At 42.3% G+C, this 17,707-nt stretch overlaps 1 protein-coding gene across 1 annotated transcript in view; it reads right to left on the bottom strand.

Moving 5' to 3' along the window:
• slc35f3.L (solute carrier family 35 member F3 L homeolog) overlaps positions 1 to 17,707 on the bottom strand; it is a 94,757-nt gene that overhangs the window by 23,657 nt on the left and 53,393 nt on the right. The window contains exon 4 of the mRNA XM_041562820.1: positions 3,275 to 3,400. Coding sequence (XP_041418754.1) covers positions 3,275 to 3,400 — 126 coding nt within the window. The remainder of the gene's footprint in view (positions 1 to 3,274; positions 3,401 to 17,707) is intronic.

Below are 17,707 nucleotides of genomic sequence, written 5' to 3'. Positions count from 1 at the left end.
TGAACATTCGCCTGGCAAAATGGCACAAAACTTCTCTTGCACTGAGCTTTTTCACTAGCTAGTGTCTTCTTCGCCTTTTAGTAAATTGCAGATGTCCCTGCAAATTGTCATTTTGTAGAATTTTTGCTAAAAACATGCTTTGCCCATTGTAAATGAGTGAGCTCACACTCCAATGCTATCCACTTACTAGTCCTACATACAGCCTCCCATCTGGTCTGGTCTCCTCCTTGATGTATGCCTCCAATTGGCCCAAGTGGACCTTCTAAAGCCTGTGGGCTAGCACCCCCACCCAAGCCAGAGCAGTCTGCCTTCACCGTATACACACCAGTCCAAGCCAGCAGTTCTTATGACGCGGCAGCATTGAGCATCCAGGTGATCTAGTGCATCATACGACACACCAGCAGGCTCAGGTCCTTTCCTGTGAGCTTCTCAGCAAACATGCCTGCCCAGATGTACCTCTGGCTGATCTCATTGTAGACTCTCTGCTGGACAAACCCCTGGAGAATTGAAGCCTCTGTATGCTGATGTTTACACTGTGCAGTAATCCTTCTCTCACTGGGGCACCTCTGGTCTCCATCTCTGCAGTCTCACCAGAACTTTGCAGGAACACTTTTAGTAGACATCCTTATCTTACTATTCTTTCTGTACCACTTCCTCCTGCTCCCAGCAACTCCCTGGTTTCGAACCAGGGACCTGTTACATTCCAGGCACTGTACCTCCTGCTTGAGTCACAGGAGGTAGTATGGTGGCAGCCTGGCTCTGACAGGACGCCTTTTGTTTTGCTGCTTCTGCTTCTGTCAGTTTTCGCTAGTCCATATCCTCTATTCAGCTGCGGGCAATTGTTTGTTTGAGGGCTGTTTAAGCCTTATTCCCAGATACCCCCATGCTGGATTATTGGCCTTCCGAGCTTTGTGTTGTGACAATCTGGTTTCTGTCCCTGTTGCTGTTCTAGTTCCTGATGCTGTTTTCTGCTCCTGATCCTGTACCTGTTCTGGTAATCTTGTCTTGTTCCTGTTCTGTTCCTATTTGGTCCCTCTGATTTTTGATCTCCCGGTATTGACCTCTAGGGATGTAGCGAACTGTTCGCCCGCAAACTAGTTCGCGCGAACTTCGACCGTTCGCGTCCACCGAATGTTCACGAACGTTTGGGAACGTTCGCATTTTGAGTTCGCATTCGATCGTTCGACCATTCGACCATTCGAATTCCTTCGACCGCTAAAAAACGAACGATTTCCATTCGTTCGAACGATTGTAAGCATTCGATCGAATGAAAATCATTCGATCGAATGGCTTCGATCGTTCGATTCGAATGAAAATCCTTCGATCGAACGATTAAAATCCTTCGATCGTTCGAATCGAACGATTTTAGCGGGTGTTCGAAGTTCGCGAACTGTTCGCGAACGTTCGCATTTTTTGCCGGCGTTCGCGAACACCAAATCGGCAGTTCGCTACATCCCTATTGACCTCGGCTTATTTATCGACTCTGCATGTTCTCTGCCTGTCCTGACCTTTGGTCTGTTCCTGATACTCTCTGTCTGCCTCCTGCCCTTGACTTTTGGCCTAAACCTGGACAAAGTCAAGGGCAGGAGGCATACAGTTATACAGCACATTTACTCCTGTCCATCAATCATTACACAGCTCTAACTCTCGGCCCTGGGCTCCTCCTGCTCCATATGGTGACATCACTGTCGGGGGCTAAGCTTTGCCATACCCCACACTTTTGGCACCTTCAGGCCCACCGACCCCTCTTCTCTTTCTATTCACCCGATTAGTATGATAACCCAAAGCCCTTGTTATATTTATATATATATGTATATCTGAAATAAATCCTTATTTCATATCTTTACAAGCTTTTATTGGTTACCAGGATGTGTGCCTCCAATTTGCACGGGCTCCTTCAATGCATAGAATAGAGCAGAAGGAGGAATTAGTGTTTGTTAAAAATGTTGGGACAAAATTATTCACACTTTGTTTGCCATTCATGAAAATTGTGTTGGTGCCCAGAACGTCGTCTACTGACCATTTTCCTTGGCATATCTGCTTGCACATAGAGGCCCCTTATCCTAATAGGCTGGCACCTGTGCTAAAGACTAGCCAAGAGTATAGTGCCCAAAGGTAGCCCTGATTGAAAATGTGTGGATGTGTCCACCATAGTAACTGTGTCTTGGTGTTTTCATCTTCCTGACAGAAGGACCTCTGTAGAGGGCAAAGATGGATTCATGACTATGGTATCACTTCCAAGATGACATCATCAGTCCAAGTAGTTGTCGGCAGTCCTCTGCCATCTGACTTTGACTGACTGGTCGTAAGTTGGAAGATGGCTATCTTATCCTGTGGTACAATGATGTGTCTGGAAGTGTAACTCTTATGTGGGCTGAAGAATTATTTTCTGTTGTGATGATTCAACTGTAGTTAAATTAGTTAAATTGCAGTGGCTTTATGTTACTTGGCAAAAGCCCTGGTTTAAGCTTTTATTAGGATACTGCGTGTCGTTCGTTGGGTGCGGCCATGAAAACAAAGGCCATAGTTCAAAACTGCTAGCTGCTCTTTACTGGGGTATTATTTTAATGTTTATATAAGTTGCCCTTTGCTTGCTACAGTCTGAGTAGAGGGAGACATTACAGTTGTTCACAAAAATCAAGCCTTTATGTCAGGTGGCAGCTAATGCTGCATCCCTGGATAATAAAGGCCTGGCTTAAAAAATACATATTTGTCTCCTAACTGCCTCTACTGAGCTCATTAAATGACGGACACGAGAAATACTGTTTAAAGATTTAGTAGTTTATAGACATCTTTGTTCAATTCTAGCTGGACTTGTGTTAAAAATATATTTTCTGTTCTTTTAATTAAAAAATTCTGTGTTTGTTTTCTATTTTAAAGAACCTAGTGAGTCATTATTTTCATCTTTACTACTTACCTTTTTAAATAGAGCTCTGTGTAAACTAACCCCTTTACTGCCTCAGCTGCAGTCTTTAAAGTTTAGTTTATTTTGCAGAGAGCTTAAGATATCAGAAGATAGAAAGCTACTGTAGAAAATTTTGAAAACATAGCATTACTTTATTTACAATGCTGCTATACTAAGGTCTGGTGTTTGTTGTAGTGTAGTATTTGGCAACACTTCCTGTTAAAGGTGTGTAACTTTGTTAAAACACGAGTATGTGATTTTTTAATAGTAGACAGTATGCATTTCTACATATCTGCTTTCACAAAAGCATTATTGAGGAGTGTAACAGCATTCCTAATATATTTTTTATTATTACAGCATATAAGGTACCTTGTAAAGTGCAGACATAGATGCAGATCCCACCACCAATGCAATTCCTATGACTGAATGACTGTGAAATCCATCTGCATAAGTGATCATCACAATTCCTGCAATAGCAAAAATAGCGGCTACAATCTATAATGGAAACAAAGAAAGACAACGAGAATTAGCCTGTAAAAAGGATAATGTTTTCTAACTTTGCATTACTGTTCACTGTTAAACTTCCTATATTAGCTACATATCTATACAGCTCTTAACAGAAGACTTCATCAAAGCAACGATACACTCTGCTACTCTATATAAATGATATTGCCAAAAACACTCAACACATTCAAATAATGGTCCAGGTTTCCAGGCCCCAGGCCCTTCCCTGGAATATAGTAATTCATTCCAAATCAAAAGGAGAACATAAAAAAGAAATGGTGCAGCTCCATAACTTATTATGGGAGAATCAAACCAAGTTCCTTTGTGTAAATTAGCACCCACACCATTAATAACCAAAAAAACTTAGGAATGTCGGTCCTTAAGGTCCTTATTTCTTGCCGATCTCCTTACAGTCTCACCTCTGTTCAAGAAATATCCAAGTAAAAAAAGGGGGGGGGGATCAGCACCTGTGGCAACAGAAATTAGGAACTAATATGGTGTAATAAATTCGATTATATGGGTACCACCCAGTGTTCAAAGGGATTTTTACAAGTGTGCCTGCTTTTCACCTTTGAAAAATCACACCAAAATACAAATTAGGGTTTCAGAGGCAAGCCTCTGAGGAAGCTGACACACCAGCGAAACGCTCTAGGCGAGGAAGACGTCGCACAGGGCTGCAGGAAACTCCATGAGGTGGACTGAAAGAAAGACCTGGAAGGATCACCACTTGGAGCAACACAGCGCCCAGTTTTGGATTATATGCAACTGATTCAAAGAATGCAATTTAAGTGCAATTGTTTTAATAAGAAATATTTTTAATAAAATAGTATTACACTATTTGGGATTTTGCTTTCACGTTGAAGTCAGTGTGCAGTTGTTGGGAGACCTATGTGAGGATCCATACTACACGCTATACCAAATTAATGGTTTGTAAGTAGGCACTTTGGCCATTTGGTGGAGTTGTTCTCCTGAGATTAAACTGGAACTTATATCTAGTATAGGTCAATCTAAAAAACAACTGGACTTGCTGAGTAATCAATGAAGACGTTTCACTACTCATCCAGCAGCTTCTTCAGTTAAACTGACTGGTGTGGGAAGTTTTCGGCATATAAACTCTTCCACTAATCCATTTACAATGGCACATTGTAACTCTTCAAAGAGGTGACATCTGAAGAAATTCACAGAGGTGTTGATTCTGTGTAGTTGTGATAGGATTATCCAATGTGTCATGCAACTTTTAGATACAGGTGTTACTTGTGAGAGTTGCATGAATGGATGTGTGAAGTGTTCCGGTACACCCAAAGGATCAAACACCAAAAGAAAAACAAAGCAATGCTGTATACGGAGTCCAGTGTAGCGAGGAATGCACAGATCTATACATTGGGGAGACAAAACAACTGCTCTCCAATCGAATGGCTCAGCACAGGAGGGAGAACTCTACAGGGCAAAACTCAGCTGTCTTTCTACACTTAAAAGACAAGGGACACTGCTTTGAAGATAGCAAGGTCCAAATCTTGGATAAAGAAGACCGCTGCTCATGATGTTTGACTTTATATACATGTTTCAATACTCATTGTTAAATGTACGATGTAACATGTATAACACGTATCATGCATGTATGCACTGGACCCCAACATGTTATTTGAAGCTCATATCATTTTTTCAATGGTCTGTGCCAGAATTGTATCAGACATGTTATTGCTGTATCTTTCATAGTAACATAGTAAGTAAGGTTGAAAAAAGACACATGTCCATCGAGTTCAACCTTTTTTTTTTTTTGTTTATTAACTACCTATCTGCCAGTTGATCCAGAGGAAGGCAAAAAACCCATCTGAAGCCTCTCCAATTTGCCTTAGAGGGGGAAAAATTCCTTCCTGACTCCAAAATGGCAATCGGACTAGTCCCTGGATCAACTTGGACTATGAGCTATTTCCCATAACCCTGTATTCCCTTACTTGCTAAAAAGCCATCCAACCCCTTCTTAAAGCTATCTAATGTATCAGCCTGTACAACTGATTCAGGGAGAGAATTCCACATCTTCACAGCTCTCACTGTAAAAAACCCCTTCCGAATATTTAGGCGGAACCTCTTTTCTTCTAATCGGAATGGGTGACCTCGTGTCAGCTGGAAAGACCTACTGGTAAATAAAGCATTAGAGAGATTGTTATATGATCCCCTTATATATTTATACATAGTCATCATATCACCCCTTAAGCGCCTCTTCTCTAGCGTGAACATCCCCAATTTGGCCAGTCTTTCCTCATAGCTAAGATTTTCAATACCTTTTACCAGCTTAGTTGCCCTTCTCTGTACCCTCTCTAATACAATAATGTCCTGTTTGAGTGATGGAGACCAAAACTGTACGGCATATTCTAGATGGGGCCTTACAAGTGCTCTATACAGTGGAAGAATGACCCCCTCCTCCCGTGACTCTATGCCCCTTTTAATACAGCTCAAGACCTTATTTGCCCTTGATGCTGCTGACTGGCATTGCTTGCTACAGCCAAGTTTCTCATCTACAAGGACTCCAAAGTCCTTTTCCATAATGGATTTGCCTAGTGCAGTCCCATTAAGGGTATAAGTGGCTTGGATATTTTTACATCCCAGGTGCATGACTTTACATTTATCAACATTGAATCTCATTTGCCACTTAGCTGCCCAGATTGCCAGTTTGTCAAGATCCTGTTGCAAGGATGCCACATCCTGGATGGAATTAATTGGGCTGGATAATTTTGTGTCATCTGCAAACACTGATACATTACTTACAACACCCTCCCCTAAGTCATTAATGAACAAGTTAAATAAAAGTGGACCCAATACTGAGCCCTGGGGGACCCCACTAAGAACCTTACTCCAAGTAGAGAATGTCCCATTAACAACCACCCTCTGTACCCGATCCTGTAGCCAGTTTCCTATCCATGTGCAAACGACTTCATTAAGCCCAACAGACCTTAGTTTAGAAAGCAGTCGTTTGTGGGGCACAGTATCAAACGCTTTGGCAAAATCCAAATAGATCACATCTACTGCCCCCCCACTATCCAGAATCTTACTTACCACATCATAAAATGCAATCAAATTCGTCTGACATGACCTATCCTTCATAAAGCCATGCTGATTGTTGCTCATAATGCCATTCATTAGGACAAAATTTTGAATGTGATCCCTTAACAAGCCTTCAAATAATTTGCCCACCACAGATGTCAAGCTTACTGGCCTATAATTGCCAGGCTGAGATCGTAATCCCTTTTTAAATATTGGAATAACATCATCTTTTCTCCAATCCATAGACACCATACCAGATGACAGTGAATCTGAGAAAATCAAAAATCTTTGATGAAAAATAAAATTTAAGTTACAAAAAAAAAGAAGACCGCTGGTTTGAATGAGGCGTGAAAGAGGCGATTCATGTCAAGGTGGAGAGACCATCTCTGAACAGAGGCAGGGGCCTTCGACACCACCTGTCTGCTACATACAATGCTGTTCTAACATCTGTACCCCGGCGGATTCAGAACACTTCACACACTCTCACAAGTAACACCTGTATCTAGGAGTTGCATGACACATTGGATAATCCTATCACAACTACACAGAATCAACACCTCTGTGAATTTCTTCAGATATCACCTCTTTGAAGAGTTACAATGTGCCATTGTAAATGGATTAGTGGAAGAGTTTATATGACGAAAACTTCCCACACCAGTCAGTTGAACTGAAGAAGCTGCTCCGATGAGTAGTGAAACGTCTTCATTGATTACTCAGCAAGTCCAGTTGTTTTTTAGATTGACCTATACTAGATATACCATGACCTGGATGAATGAAAATCTTCATAGTCATACAGGAACATATACTCACCACACAAGTGTAAAACCCTAATTTGCATTTTGTTGTGATTTTTTAATTGCCAGGCTGAGATCGTAATCCCTTTTTAAATATTGGAATAACATCAGCTTTTCTCCAATCCATAGGCACCATACCAGATGACAGTGAATCTGAGAAAATCAAAAATCTTTGATGAAAAATAAAATTTAAGTTACAAAAAAAAAGAAGACCGCTGGTTTGAATGAGGCGTGAAAGAGGCGATTCATGTCAAGGTGGAGAGACCATCTCTGAACAGAGGCAGGGGCCTTCGACACCACCTGTCTGCTACATACAATGCTGTTCTAACATCTGTACCCCGGCGGATTCAGAACACTTCACACATCCATTCATGCAACTCTCACAAGTAACACCTGTATCTAGGAGTTGCATGACACATTGGATAATCCTATCACAACTACACAGAATCAACACCTCTGTGAATTTCTTCAGATGTCACCTCTTTGAAGAGTTACAATGTGCCATTGTAAATGGATTAGTGGAAGAGTTTATATGACGAAAACTTCCCACACCAGTCAGTTGAACTGAAGAAGCTGCTCCGATGAGTAGTGAAACGTCTTCATTGATTACTCAGCAAGTCCAGTTGTTTTTTAGATTGACCTATACTAGATATACCATGACCTGGATGAATGAAAATCTTCATAGTCATACAGGAACATATACTCACCACACAAGTGTAAAACCCTAATTTGCATTTTGTTGTGATTTTTTAATTGCCAGGCTGAGATCGTAATCCCTTTTTAAATATTGGAATAACATCAGCTTTTCTCCAATCCATAGGCACCATACCAGATGACAGTGAATCTGAGAAAATCAAAAATCTTTGATGAAAAATAAAATTTAAGTTACAAAAAAAAAGAAGACCGCTGGTTTGAATGAGGCGTGAAAGAGGCGATTCATGTCAAGGTGGAGAGACCATCTCTGAACAGAGGCAGGGGCCTTCGACACCACCTGTCTGCTACATACAATGCTGTTCTAACATCTGTACCCCGGCGGATTCAGAACACTTCACACATCCATTCATGCAACTCTCACAAGTAACACCTGTATCTAGGAGTTGCATGACACATTGGATAATCCTATCACAACTACACAGAATCAACACCTCTGTGAATTTCTTCAGATGTCACCTCTTTGAAGAGTTACAATGTGCCATTGTAAATGGATTAGTGGAAGAGTTTATATGACGAAAACTTCCCACACCAGTCAGTTGAACTGAAGAAGCTGCTCCGATGAGTAGTGAAACGTCTTCATTGATTACTCAGCAAGTCCAGTTGTTTTTTAGATTGACCTATACTAGATATACCATGACCTGGATGAATGAAAATCTTCATAGTCATACAGGAACATATACTCACCACACAAGTGTAAAACCCTAATTTGCATTTTGTTGTGATTTTTCAAAGGTGAAAAGCAGGCACCCTTGTAATAATCCCTTTGAACACTGGGTGGTGCCCATATAATCTAACGTATTACACCATAATAGTTCCTAATTTCTGTTGCCACTGGTGCTGATCCCCCCCCCTTTTTTTGATACCCACACCATTAACATGGCATAAGCAGTTAAAATTATTTTATTTTGCACAACAAATCGTGCAACCAACTTACATCCCCGATCACAGCGGTCAGACTTGCAGGTTGGAAGCAGGCAGTGCAGTGTTAGAGAGTGGGATGCCAGTGGGCATATCCAATCGTCCTGCTTTATATTCCACTACAGTTATAGCAGCTGAATTCCCTGCTCTGTACTCTAAGCACTGCAACAGCGACCCCCTTAATTTCTTTTACATTCCTGCCAACGGAATGCCATCAGAAGGGGAAGCGGAACATCAGATTGGTAGATCCAGATACAGGTTATCCATGCCATCTGTCAGCATGGGTATGATAGTATGTTAAAGCCATTTATGTTATAGAGGGCACTGATCATAGGCCACAAGGTTGTGTGTGTATTGTCACTTACCTTGAGCTGCCAAGGTGCTGCCGGCGCTCAGTATGGCAAGTGCAGGTATAAAGAACAACTGCAGGATGCACCCCAGTCCCACTCCACAGCTGGAAGTTTCCATGCCCTTCCCCATCATACTGGAAGGCACAAATTGTGGCTCAGTACAAAAACAACTCCACTTTCCTCAGTCAGCAGTGCAATATGCTGGCACTAGTTACACAAACACTCTGAAGTGCATTAATCCCTGTAAAGAAGTCAGGGGGAATTCACGCCAAGCTAAGCCTAGCAACCAACCACCAAAGACTTGTGTCTGCTACTTCAGTAATCCTTTAGGGGCAGAAAAATCCCATGCAATGTGGCAAAGTGATTCAGACGAGCAAAGGGGGCACAGCAGGGCTAAAGGGTTGCTCGGAGATTCGCTAAAAGCCTGGAACAAAGTTTCGGCGCCCGAGCAGCCAGCAGCATCCGAATCGACCATTCAGTGAAGTGCTGGTAGAATCCCACAGAGTAAATCATGAGTCTGGCTGAGTGGTGCAGCGTGTAATGCAACCCCAGGCGAGTGAATGGCAGTGACAGCGAATGGCTTTGTCTGCGCTCAACTGTGAGGTGAGGAGACTGAGAGTAAATCTGCCTGTTTTATGGACGCCGGCATCTCTTTTTTGGACGCCGGCGCCCGTTTTTTCGATTTGCCGGTGAATTTTTGCAAGTGTTTAGCGAATTTATTCGCCAGCGGCGAAACATGGGAATTCATGCCTGGCGAATAAATTTGCCCATCACTACTCCTCATTCTCTCTGTTTTGGCCTTATGGAGTGGAAGTGCTTCCCTGACCTCAGCAGTGAGAAGAGTCCATTGTTGGGATGGGAGAGGTCTTTCATAATCTTCCTGGCTTTGGTCCTGCACTGCTTGGTGTCGACAGATAGCAGGTCAGGAAGCTCAAAGCGAATGATGCGTTCGGCCGAACACACCACTCTTTGAAGAGCTTGTCTGTCCTGCTTGGTGCCGTTGCCATACCAGATGCAGATATTACCCATCAGGATGCTCTCGATGGTGCATGAGTAAAAATTCTTAAGTACCCTCAGAGGCAGATGGAAGTCTCTAAGTCTTCTGGGGAAGAAGAGACGCTGACGGGCTTCCTTCACCAGGGTGTTGATGTGACAGGACCATGACAGGTCCTGTGTGATGTGAACACCCAGGTGCGCCACTGATGTAGTCTATGAACAGCATCCTAACATAATTCCCTCTGCCAGTGTCCAGGTGACTCAGGGATGTGTGTAGCAGGTGTGATATGGCATCGTCCGTGGAACGATTAGTCCTGTATGCAAACTGTAGTGGGTCAATGGTGGCAGGAAGTGAGGAAGTGATGAAATCTCTGACCAGTCGCTCAAAACACTTCATCACTACTGAAGTCAGTGCTACTGGGCGGTAATCATTAAGACAAGCAGGCTGTTGCTTCTTTGGAACAGGAAGAATGATGTGCTGCTTGAAGCACATGGGAACCATTGCTTGGGCCAGGGAGAGGTTGAACATCTCTGTGAACACTGGTGCTAGCTGGTCAGCGCATGCTCTCAAGACTCGACCTGGGATTGTGTGTGGACCTGCTGCCTTCCTGGTGTTCACCCTCCTGAAAGCATTCCTCACGGCATGCTCTGTAATGATAAAAGCGTTATCTTCTTCAATGATAAAAGCGCTAACTTCACTGGAGCACTCCGTGCGCGTGCAGCTGTTTGTTGTGTTATTTGCTGCAGCGTGGAAGCAAGCATAAAACGTGCTAAGTCAAGCGTCAGCATTCATCATTGAAGAGGGTGGTTGTTTGTAGTCTGTTATTGTCCGCAGTCCTTTCCATAGGCTCCTAGAGTCACACTGTTGTAGCTGTGACTCTAGTTTTTTCCCATAGCTCCTTTTTAACCACACTGCACACCTTGTAAGATGCAGCCTTGTATTGGTCCATGCAGGGCCGGACTGGGGGTAAAAAGCAGCCCTGGCAAAAAAAAAAATCAAAGCAGCCCACATTGGTAACACTAATTAAGATAACCCTGGTGATCAGGTGTGCTGTAAAGGTATTCCAGAATGAATTAATGGATTTCAAGTGAAAACGTTTCTCACTTGCTACTGTTTATTCATAAAAAAAATCCCCCATGTAGCCACATGTTCTTTTTTACATTTCATTCTGCTGGGTACCTACATAATCTAGATGACAGTGCCAGACCCAACACCACAGTAAAAAAAGCCACACAAACATGGGAGATAAAACAAACACTAAAAACCCATTGGTTACCAGGGACCCCCATACAAGTTAAAAAAAACAATTGGTGGTTAGGGGGCTAGGGCCCCCCCATAAAAGTTAAAAAAAAACTTAATTGGTGGACAGATAGAGACTATAGAAAGAGAGGGACTCACAGAGAGAGACAGAGTGCAGAAAGAAGCAGAGTGCAGTGAGAGAGAGTGCAGAGAGCAACAGAGTGCAGAGAGAGAAAAAGACAGAGTAGAGAGAGAGAGACAGAGTGCAGAGAGAGACAGAGTGCAGGGAGAGAGACAGAGTGCAGAGAGAGACAAAGACTCACAGAGAGAGACAGAGTGCAGTGAGAGTGCAGAGAGAGTGCAGAGAGAGACAGAGACTCACACAGAGAGACAGAGACTCACACAGAGAGGCAGAGTGCAGTGAGAGAGAGACAGAGTGCAGAGAGAGACAGAGACTCACAAAGAGAGACAGTGCAGAGAGAGACAGAGTGCAGTGAGAGAAAAAGAGAGTGCAGTGAGAAAGAGAGACAGAGACTCACAGAGAGAGGCAGAGTGCAGTGAGAGAAAGAAAGAGTGCAGCAAGAGAGAGAGAGAAAGAGAGAGTGCAGCGAGAGACAGAGGGACAGAGAAAGAGAGGCAGAGAGAGAAACAAAGACTCACAGACTCACAGTGCACAGAGACAGAGTGCAGGCGAGAGATTCCTGAGAAGCACAGTGACTGCTGGTGATTTAGTCCCCTTCTTACCACATCATTTCCTGTACTTCCGTCTTCGGCATCAGTGATGTCCACGCTCGTAACGGGGGCCGGCTAATCCTGAAAGAGCAGCACAGCAGGCCCCCCTTTGAGCCTAAATCCTGCCTGGCCCAAGACTATCTTCCTTGTTCCCCTTGATGGCAGGCAGGTAGGCCTGCACACAGCACAGCATGAGAACAGAGACGAGTGGAAGGGGCGGAGCCACAGTGGGAGCTGGGACGGAGGAGTGGTCCTAGAGCCCACAGGCAGTTTGTAATAAACATTATAGATCAGGAGCGGCCCACTTTACGAAAATACAGAGTGGCCCCTCAGCAAATGCCCGAATAAACAGATGGTCAGTTCGGGCCTGGGTCCATGTAACCAGAGACCTGATTTGTAGGCAGCGGTGCGCGATCTCAGAGCATCGTGGATGTTTTTCCCACCCACGGCTTCTGATTTGGAAACGTTCGGATGATAGTTCTTTCCACTGTATCATCCACTAGTTTCCCAATAAAACCCACAACAACTTCCGTAAACATGTCAATGTCATCAGAGCTGCTCCGAAATATGTCCCAGTCTGCGTCATCCAGCGCATCCTGATTGCCCTGTCCATCGTGCAACCTCCCTCGTGACTGGTGCTTCCTGCTTTAGCCTTTGTTTTTAAACAGGCATAAGGAAAATGGCAGCGTGGTCCGATTTTCCAAATGCCGGCAGAGACTGTGCTTTGTAAAAATCCTTAAATGGAGAGTAGCAGTTAATGTGCTGGTGAAGGTTATGAAATGTGCGTTTGAGATTTACTCTATTAAAATCTCCCATAACAATAAGCTTGGCGTTCTGGCAAAGTGTTTGATGCTGTGTGAGAGCCTCATGTAGATCACATAAGGCAATGTCCGAGTCCATGTGAGGCGGAACGTAAACAGCACATGCTATGATCGAGGTGAATTCCAGAGGAAGAACATTTTATGATCAAAAGTTCCAGATTGGGTGAGCAGGAGTGCGAGTGGAGAAATGCTCACGCTGTCGCACTAGCTGTTCACCATCAGATACACTCCACTGCCTCTTTTTTTCCCCCGACTCCATTGTTCTGTCCATGCGGTAAACCGAAAAGAACGGTTGTACGGCAGATTAAGGTTCTGGCTTTTCTGGCTATTTTTGAACAAATCCACAAAGTCATGTGTGAAGTGCATACTTTTACTTTCTTCAAAAGCCCCCTTCTCCACTAACAACGGATTGCCCAGTATCATGTAAATTATTCTGGGAATAAAAAGTTATCGGGTCTGTATCTGCTATAAGGCCACAAAGGCTCAGACCTAAGGTTACTTTTATATTAAAAGAAGTAAAGTAGCTTAAACATAAGTTTAATGGCAAATTATACAGGAAGACAGGAGTTCAGGGCCATGGGCCAACATACTGCGGCAGGGCACGTTTTGACTAAGGTGGCATAGATGAAAAAACACATTACTTTTATGGTATAATTGGGCACATTCGATTCATACTGTTGCTGGCAGTTTTCGATTTTAAATGCCTCACAAGATTTAGTGATGCGTTTAAAATGGGGGAGCAGTAGATGTGATCTGTTTGGATTTTGCCAAAGCGTTTGATACTGTGTCCACACAGTGGTCTGTTGGGCTTAATGAAGGCGTTTGCACATGGATAGGACATTGGCTACAGGATTGGGTATAGAGGGTGGTTGTTAATGATACATTCTCTACTTGGAGTAAGGTTCTTAGTAGGGTCCCTCAGGGACACAAGGCCATCCATTCCGATTAGAAGAAAGGAGGTTCCACCTAAATATTCAGAAGGGGTTTTCTTTTTACAGTGAGAGCTGTGAAGATGTGGAATTCTCTCCCTGAATCAGTCATACAGGCTGTTACATTAGATAGCTTTAAGAAGGAGTTTGATGGCTTTTTAGCAAGTGAGGGAATACAGGGTTATGGAAGATAGCTCATAGTACAAGATGGTCCAGGGACTAGTCCGATTGCCATTTTGGGATTTTTTTCACCCTCTGGGGTATATTTATCAAATAGTGAAGTTAATAGTGAAGTTCCGCCACTAGAGTGAAATTCCACCACTTTCCATTCATTTCTATGTGATTTTTAAAGGCGTATTTATCAAAGGGTGAACTTTCAGTTTGACCCATTGATAAATATGCCTTTCAAAATCCCATAGAAATGAATTGTGAGCTGCGGAATTTCACTCTAGTGGCGGAACTTCACTCTTTGATAAATTTACCCCTCTGAAGCAAATTGGAGAGGCTTCAAATTGGTTTTTTTTTGCCTTCCTCTGGATCAACTAGCAGTTAGGCAGGTTAAAATAGTTGAAAGGTTGAACTTGATGGACATATGTCTTTTTTCAACCTAACTTACTATGTCACTATGTTATAGGAAGTATAGGATACCTTGACATTGCACACAAGCTTAGGTAATTTGGACAAAGTGGGTACTAAAATCTTATTATTTTGAAGCATAGAATTAAATATATTTATACAGCCCAATATTGTGTGCTGTAATTTTGTGTCAAAATTGTAGTAATATGTAGACCTACGTATATATATGAATACACATTTCTTAGTTCCTGCCTACTTAAAAGGATTGTAATTAACCCCCAGTTAGGTAGTAGATGCCCTGAGTTTTTATGACCCAAACTCTAGTTTCTGCCTACTTTAAAGGATTACCCATCCTGTAGTCTAATTAAATGCAAAATAAGGTCCATCTAGGATGCTGTGATGCCTAACTGGTGGGTGGTCTAACAACAACATACCCTGAAAAATCATAGCTGATTTTAAGGTAAGAGAGAGAAGGGAAGGAAAGAAGGAAGAGAGAGATAAAGGGCATAGGGAAAACCTCTTTTGTAGACTATACCCTATATAATACATCATGTGGGCACATTTTGTAAGACCTCTGCATCATTAACTGTCTCTGGGCTGGATAATCTCAATAAATCGTTTAATCTCTGGGAACCTCTGTTGCATCCTTTTACCTAGCTGTGTAAAATTGCAGAATCTACATTTCATACACTATACGGATACATCTCTAAAATTACACAACATTTTGGTGTCGTGACCCAGATTTTTTTTGGTGCCGTGACAAGTGACCAAAAGAAGCATTGAGGATTAATGACCCAAGAGCCTTCAGTAAGGCGCTGAAGGTTGGAACCCTAGGACTGTGGTCTGGACACTGGTGACTGTGAACCTCAAGTATTGGTAAGAACATTGTTTTTTTATTTACTTCTTGTCAGCACTTTTTTCTATACAATGGCTTCAATTTTTGATAAAAGCAATAAGGGAGAAAATCTCAGCATGTGGTTAGTAAATTATATTAAAAACCATGAAGGACCATATGAAATCCCATAGCAATGTAAAGATTCATGGGATTTAATGAATAATGTTGAAGCTGACTGTTTTTGATAAGAAAACTAAGGACTCAAAAAAAAGGAATGGTCCTTCAGGGATTATTATCCTGTTGACAGATATGAAACAAAAGGATAACAATATTACGGAAAAGGCTGACAGATATGAAACTTAGCTGAAACAGTCAAATGAAAAGATTTCTGAGTTAAGGTTAAGGCCAATCTGTGTGACCGGTCTACAGTGATGAATTATCTGTGAAAATACAGGGTATATAGAAGGAGCTGGAGAAACATAAACATGCAGTAAATATTGCTTTTGATAAAGTTATTGAAAAATTGATCAGTTTTGTCAAAAGAATATTTCCAAATTTCAAGAACACAAACACATTTATCCATGTATTGAATTGGATCAATCATCTAGTTTCCCAGCAGCCCCTGTTGTCACTACAACTGTATTAAACATGCAGGTGAGGTACAGCTGAGGTAAAGCAATTAAAGCCTCAGGAGATGGATGCTATTGTTAGAGAGATTGGCAGGTACCGCGGTATGACATTAATAGATTTATGAAATGGTTCTGTGAGTTACAAAGGGTTAGAGAGACATACAGTATAACCTGAATACAGAAGATATAGATAGAATCTTACAAATAGTTGTTGGAAATGGTTTGTGGGTTAAGATTATATAGAACTGTGGACAGCAGCGTAGGACAAGGGATGTTTTAAAGTGGACCTGTCACCCAGACAGAAAAAGCTGTATAATAATAGTACTTTTCAAATTAAACATGAAATCCAATTTCTATTTTTTATTAAAGCATTCATAGCTGTTGTAAGCTCATTTAAAAATCTCAGCTGTCAATCAAATATTGCCTGCCCCTCCTCTATGTCTTAGGGGATCATATAATAATCTCTCTAATGCTTTATTTACCAGTAGGTCTTTCCAGCTGACACAAGGCCACCCATTCCGTTTAGAAGAAAAGAGATTTAGCCTAAATATTCGGAAGGGTTTTTTTACAGTGAGAGCTGTGAAGATGTGTAATTCTCTCCCTGAATCAGTTGTACTGGCTGATACATTAGATAGCTTTAAGAAGGGGTTGGGTGGCTTTTTAGCAAGTGAGGGAATACAGGGGAATAGACAACTGTATAAATTCATTTAGTTCTTGACCATGTCAAAGGATTGTAATAATCCTTAGTTAGGTAGGAGACGTTCTGAGTTTTTATGACCCAAACTCTAGTTCCTGCCTACTTCAAAGGATTACCCATTGTTTATATATTGTATGTCTTTTATATCTGGAACGGTCTATTTCCTATGATGGACGAATGGCTAGTGTCAGAGGGTCAATATCTATTACCCCGCCCTCTATGACACCATAATGCTATAGGGCCCAAGGCAGGATGGACTATAAGGGCTAATGGTCAACTGTGGACAATGGTCACTCATATAACTTATACTAGGTGTGACAACAGGTCAGTAAAAGTTTGTGGATTTGTGCAGGATGATGTGTATGTCTGTCCAAGGTTTGAGCAGTTTGCTCTCAGTTTCTGGTAATGCAGCTCACAGACCAGTTAACGAGCTCAGCAGAATCGAATCTGCTGATCCAGGTTGCTTTAAGAATTCCCAGCCTGCTTAGGTTTTCGCTCCACCCTGGAACCAGTTCTGACGGGAGATATCAGGCTGGGGAGTTCTGTGAAAGACTTATTTTTTTTGGTAAGCAAACTTTTGGGGTTTTGGGTGAAATACAAACCTTTCTTTTGTGTGTGGTGAAGACTGCTGTTGCTAACGTAGAGACCAGAGCAACGCAAGGTTGTTTCCGGTCTGATAGTCAGGGAAGCCTGAATGTATAGTTAGCTGCCAAGCTGGCAAGGGTTTATTTTGCTGTTTTGTTTTATTTTTAACCCTTTTCCGTTTTGTACAGCTCTAAATGGTTTGCATAGGGCTGTTTAAATAAAAATCCACACGTGTGTTTCACCAAACCCATTGTTCTACTGTGCCTGTTTAATCGGTGTACTCATCCAGGGAGTCACCATTATCCCGTTGCTGGGCTAATTCCTACATATGGTGGAGGATGCGGGCATTTCTGTGTGGAAATAGCCAGTATGGAGGAATTATTGAGGCAGCTGGTGTTGGCGAATGCAAATCAACAAAAGGCAAATGAACAGATACACCT

This window comes from Xenopus laevis, chromosome 5L (genome assembly GCF_017654675.1).
Source record: "Xenopus laevis strain J_2021 chromosome 5L, Xenopus_laevis_v10.1, whole genome shotgun sequence".
NCBI classification, from domain to species: domain Eukaryota; kingdom Metazoa; phylum Chordata; class Amphibia; order Anura; family Pipidae; genus Xenopus; species Xenopus laevis.
Note: the sequence above shows the minus strand (reverse complement) of the source record. Positions and strands in the feature narration are given on the sequence as shown.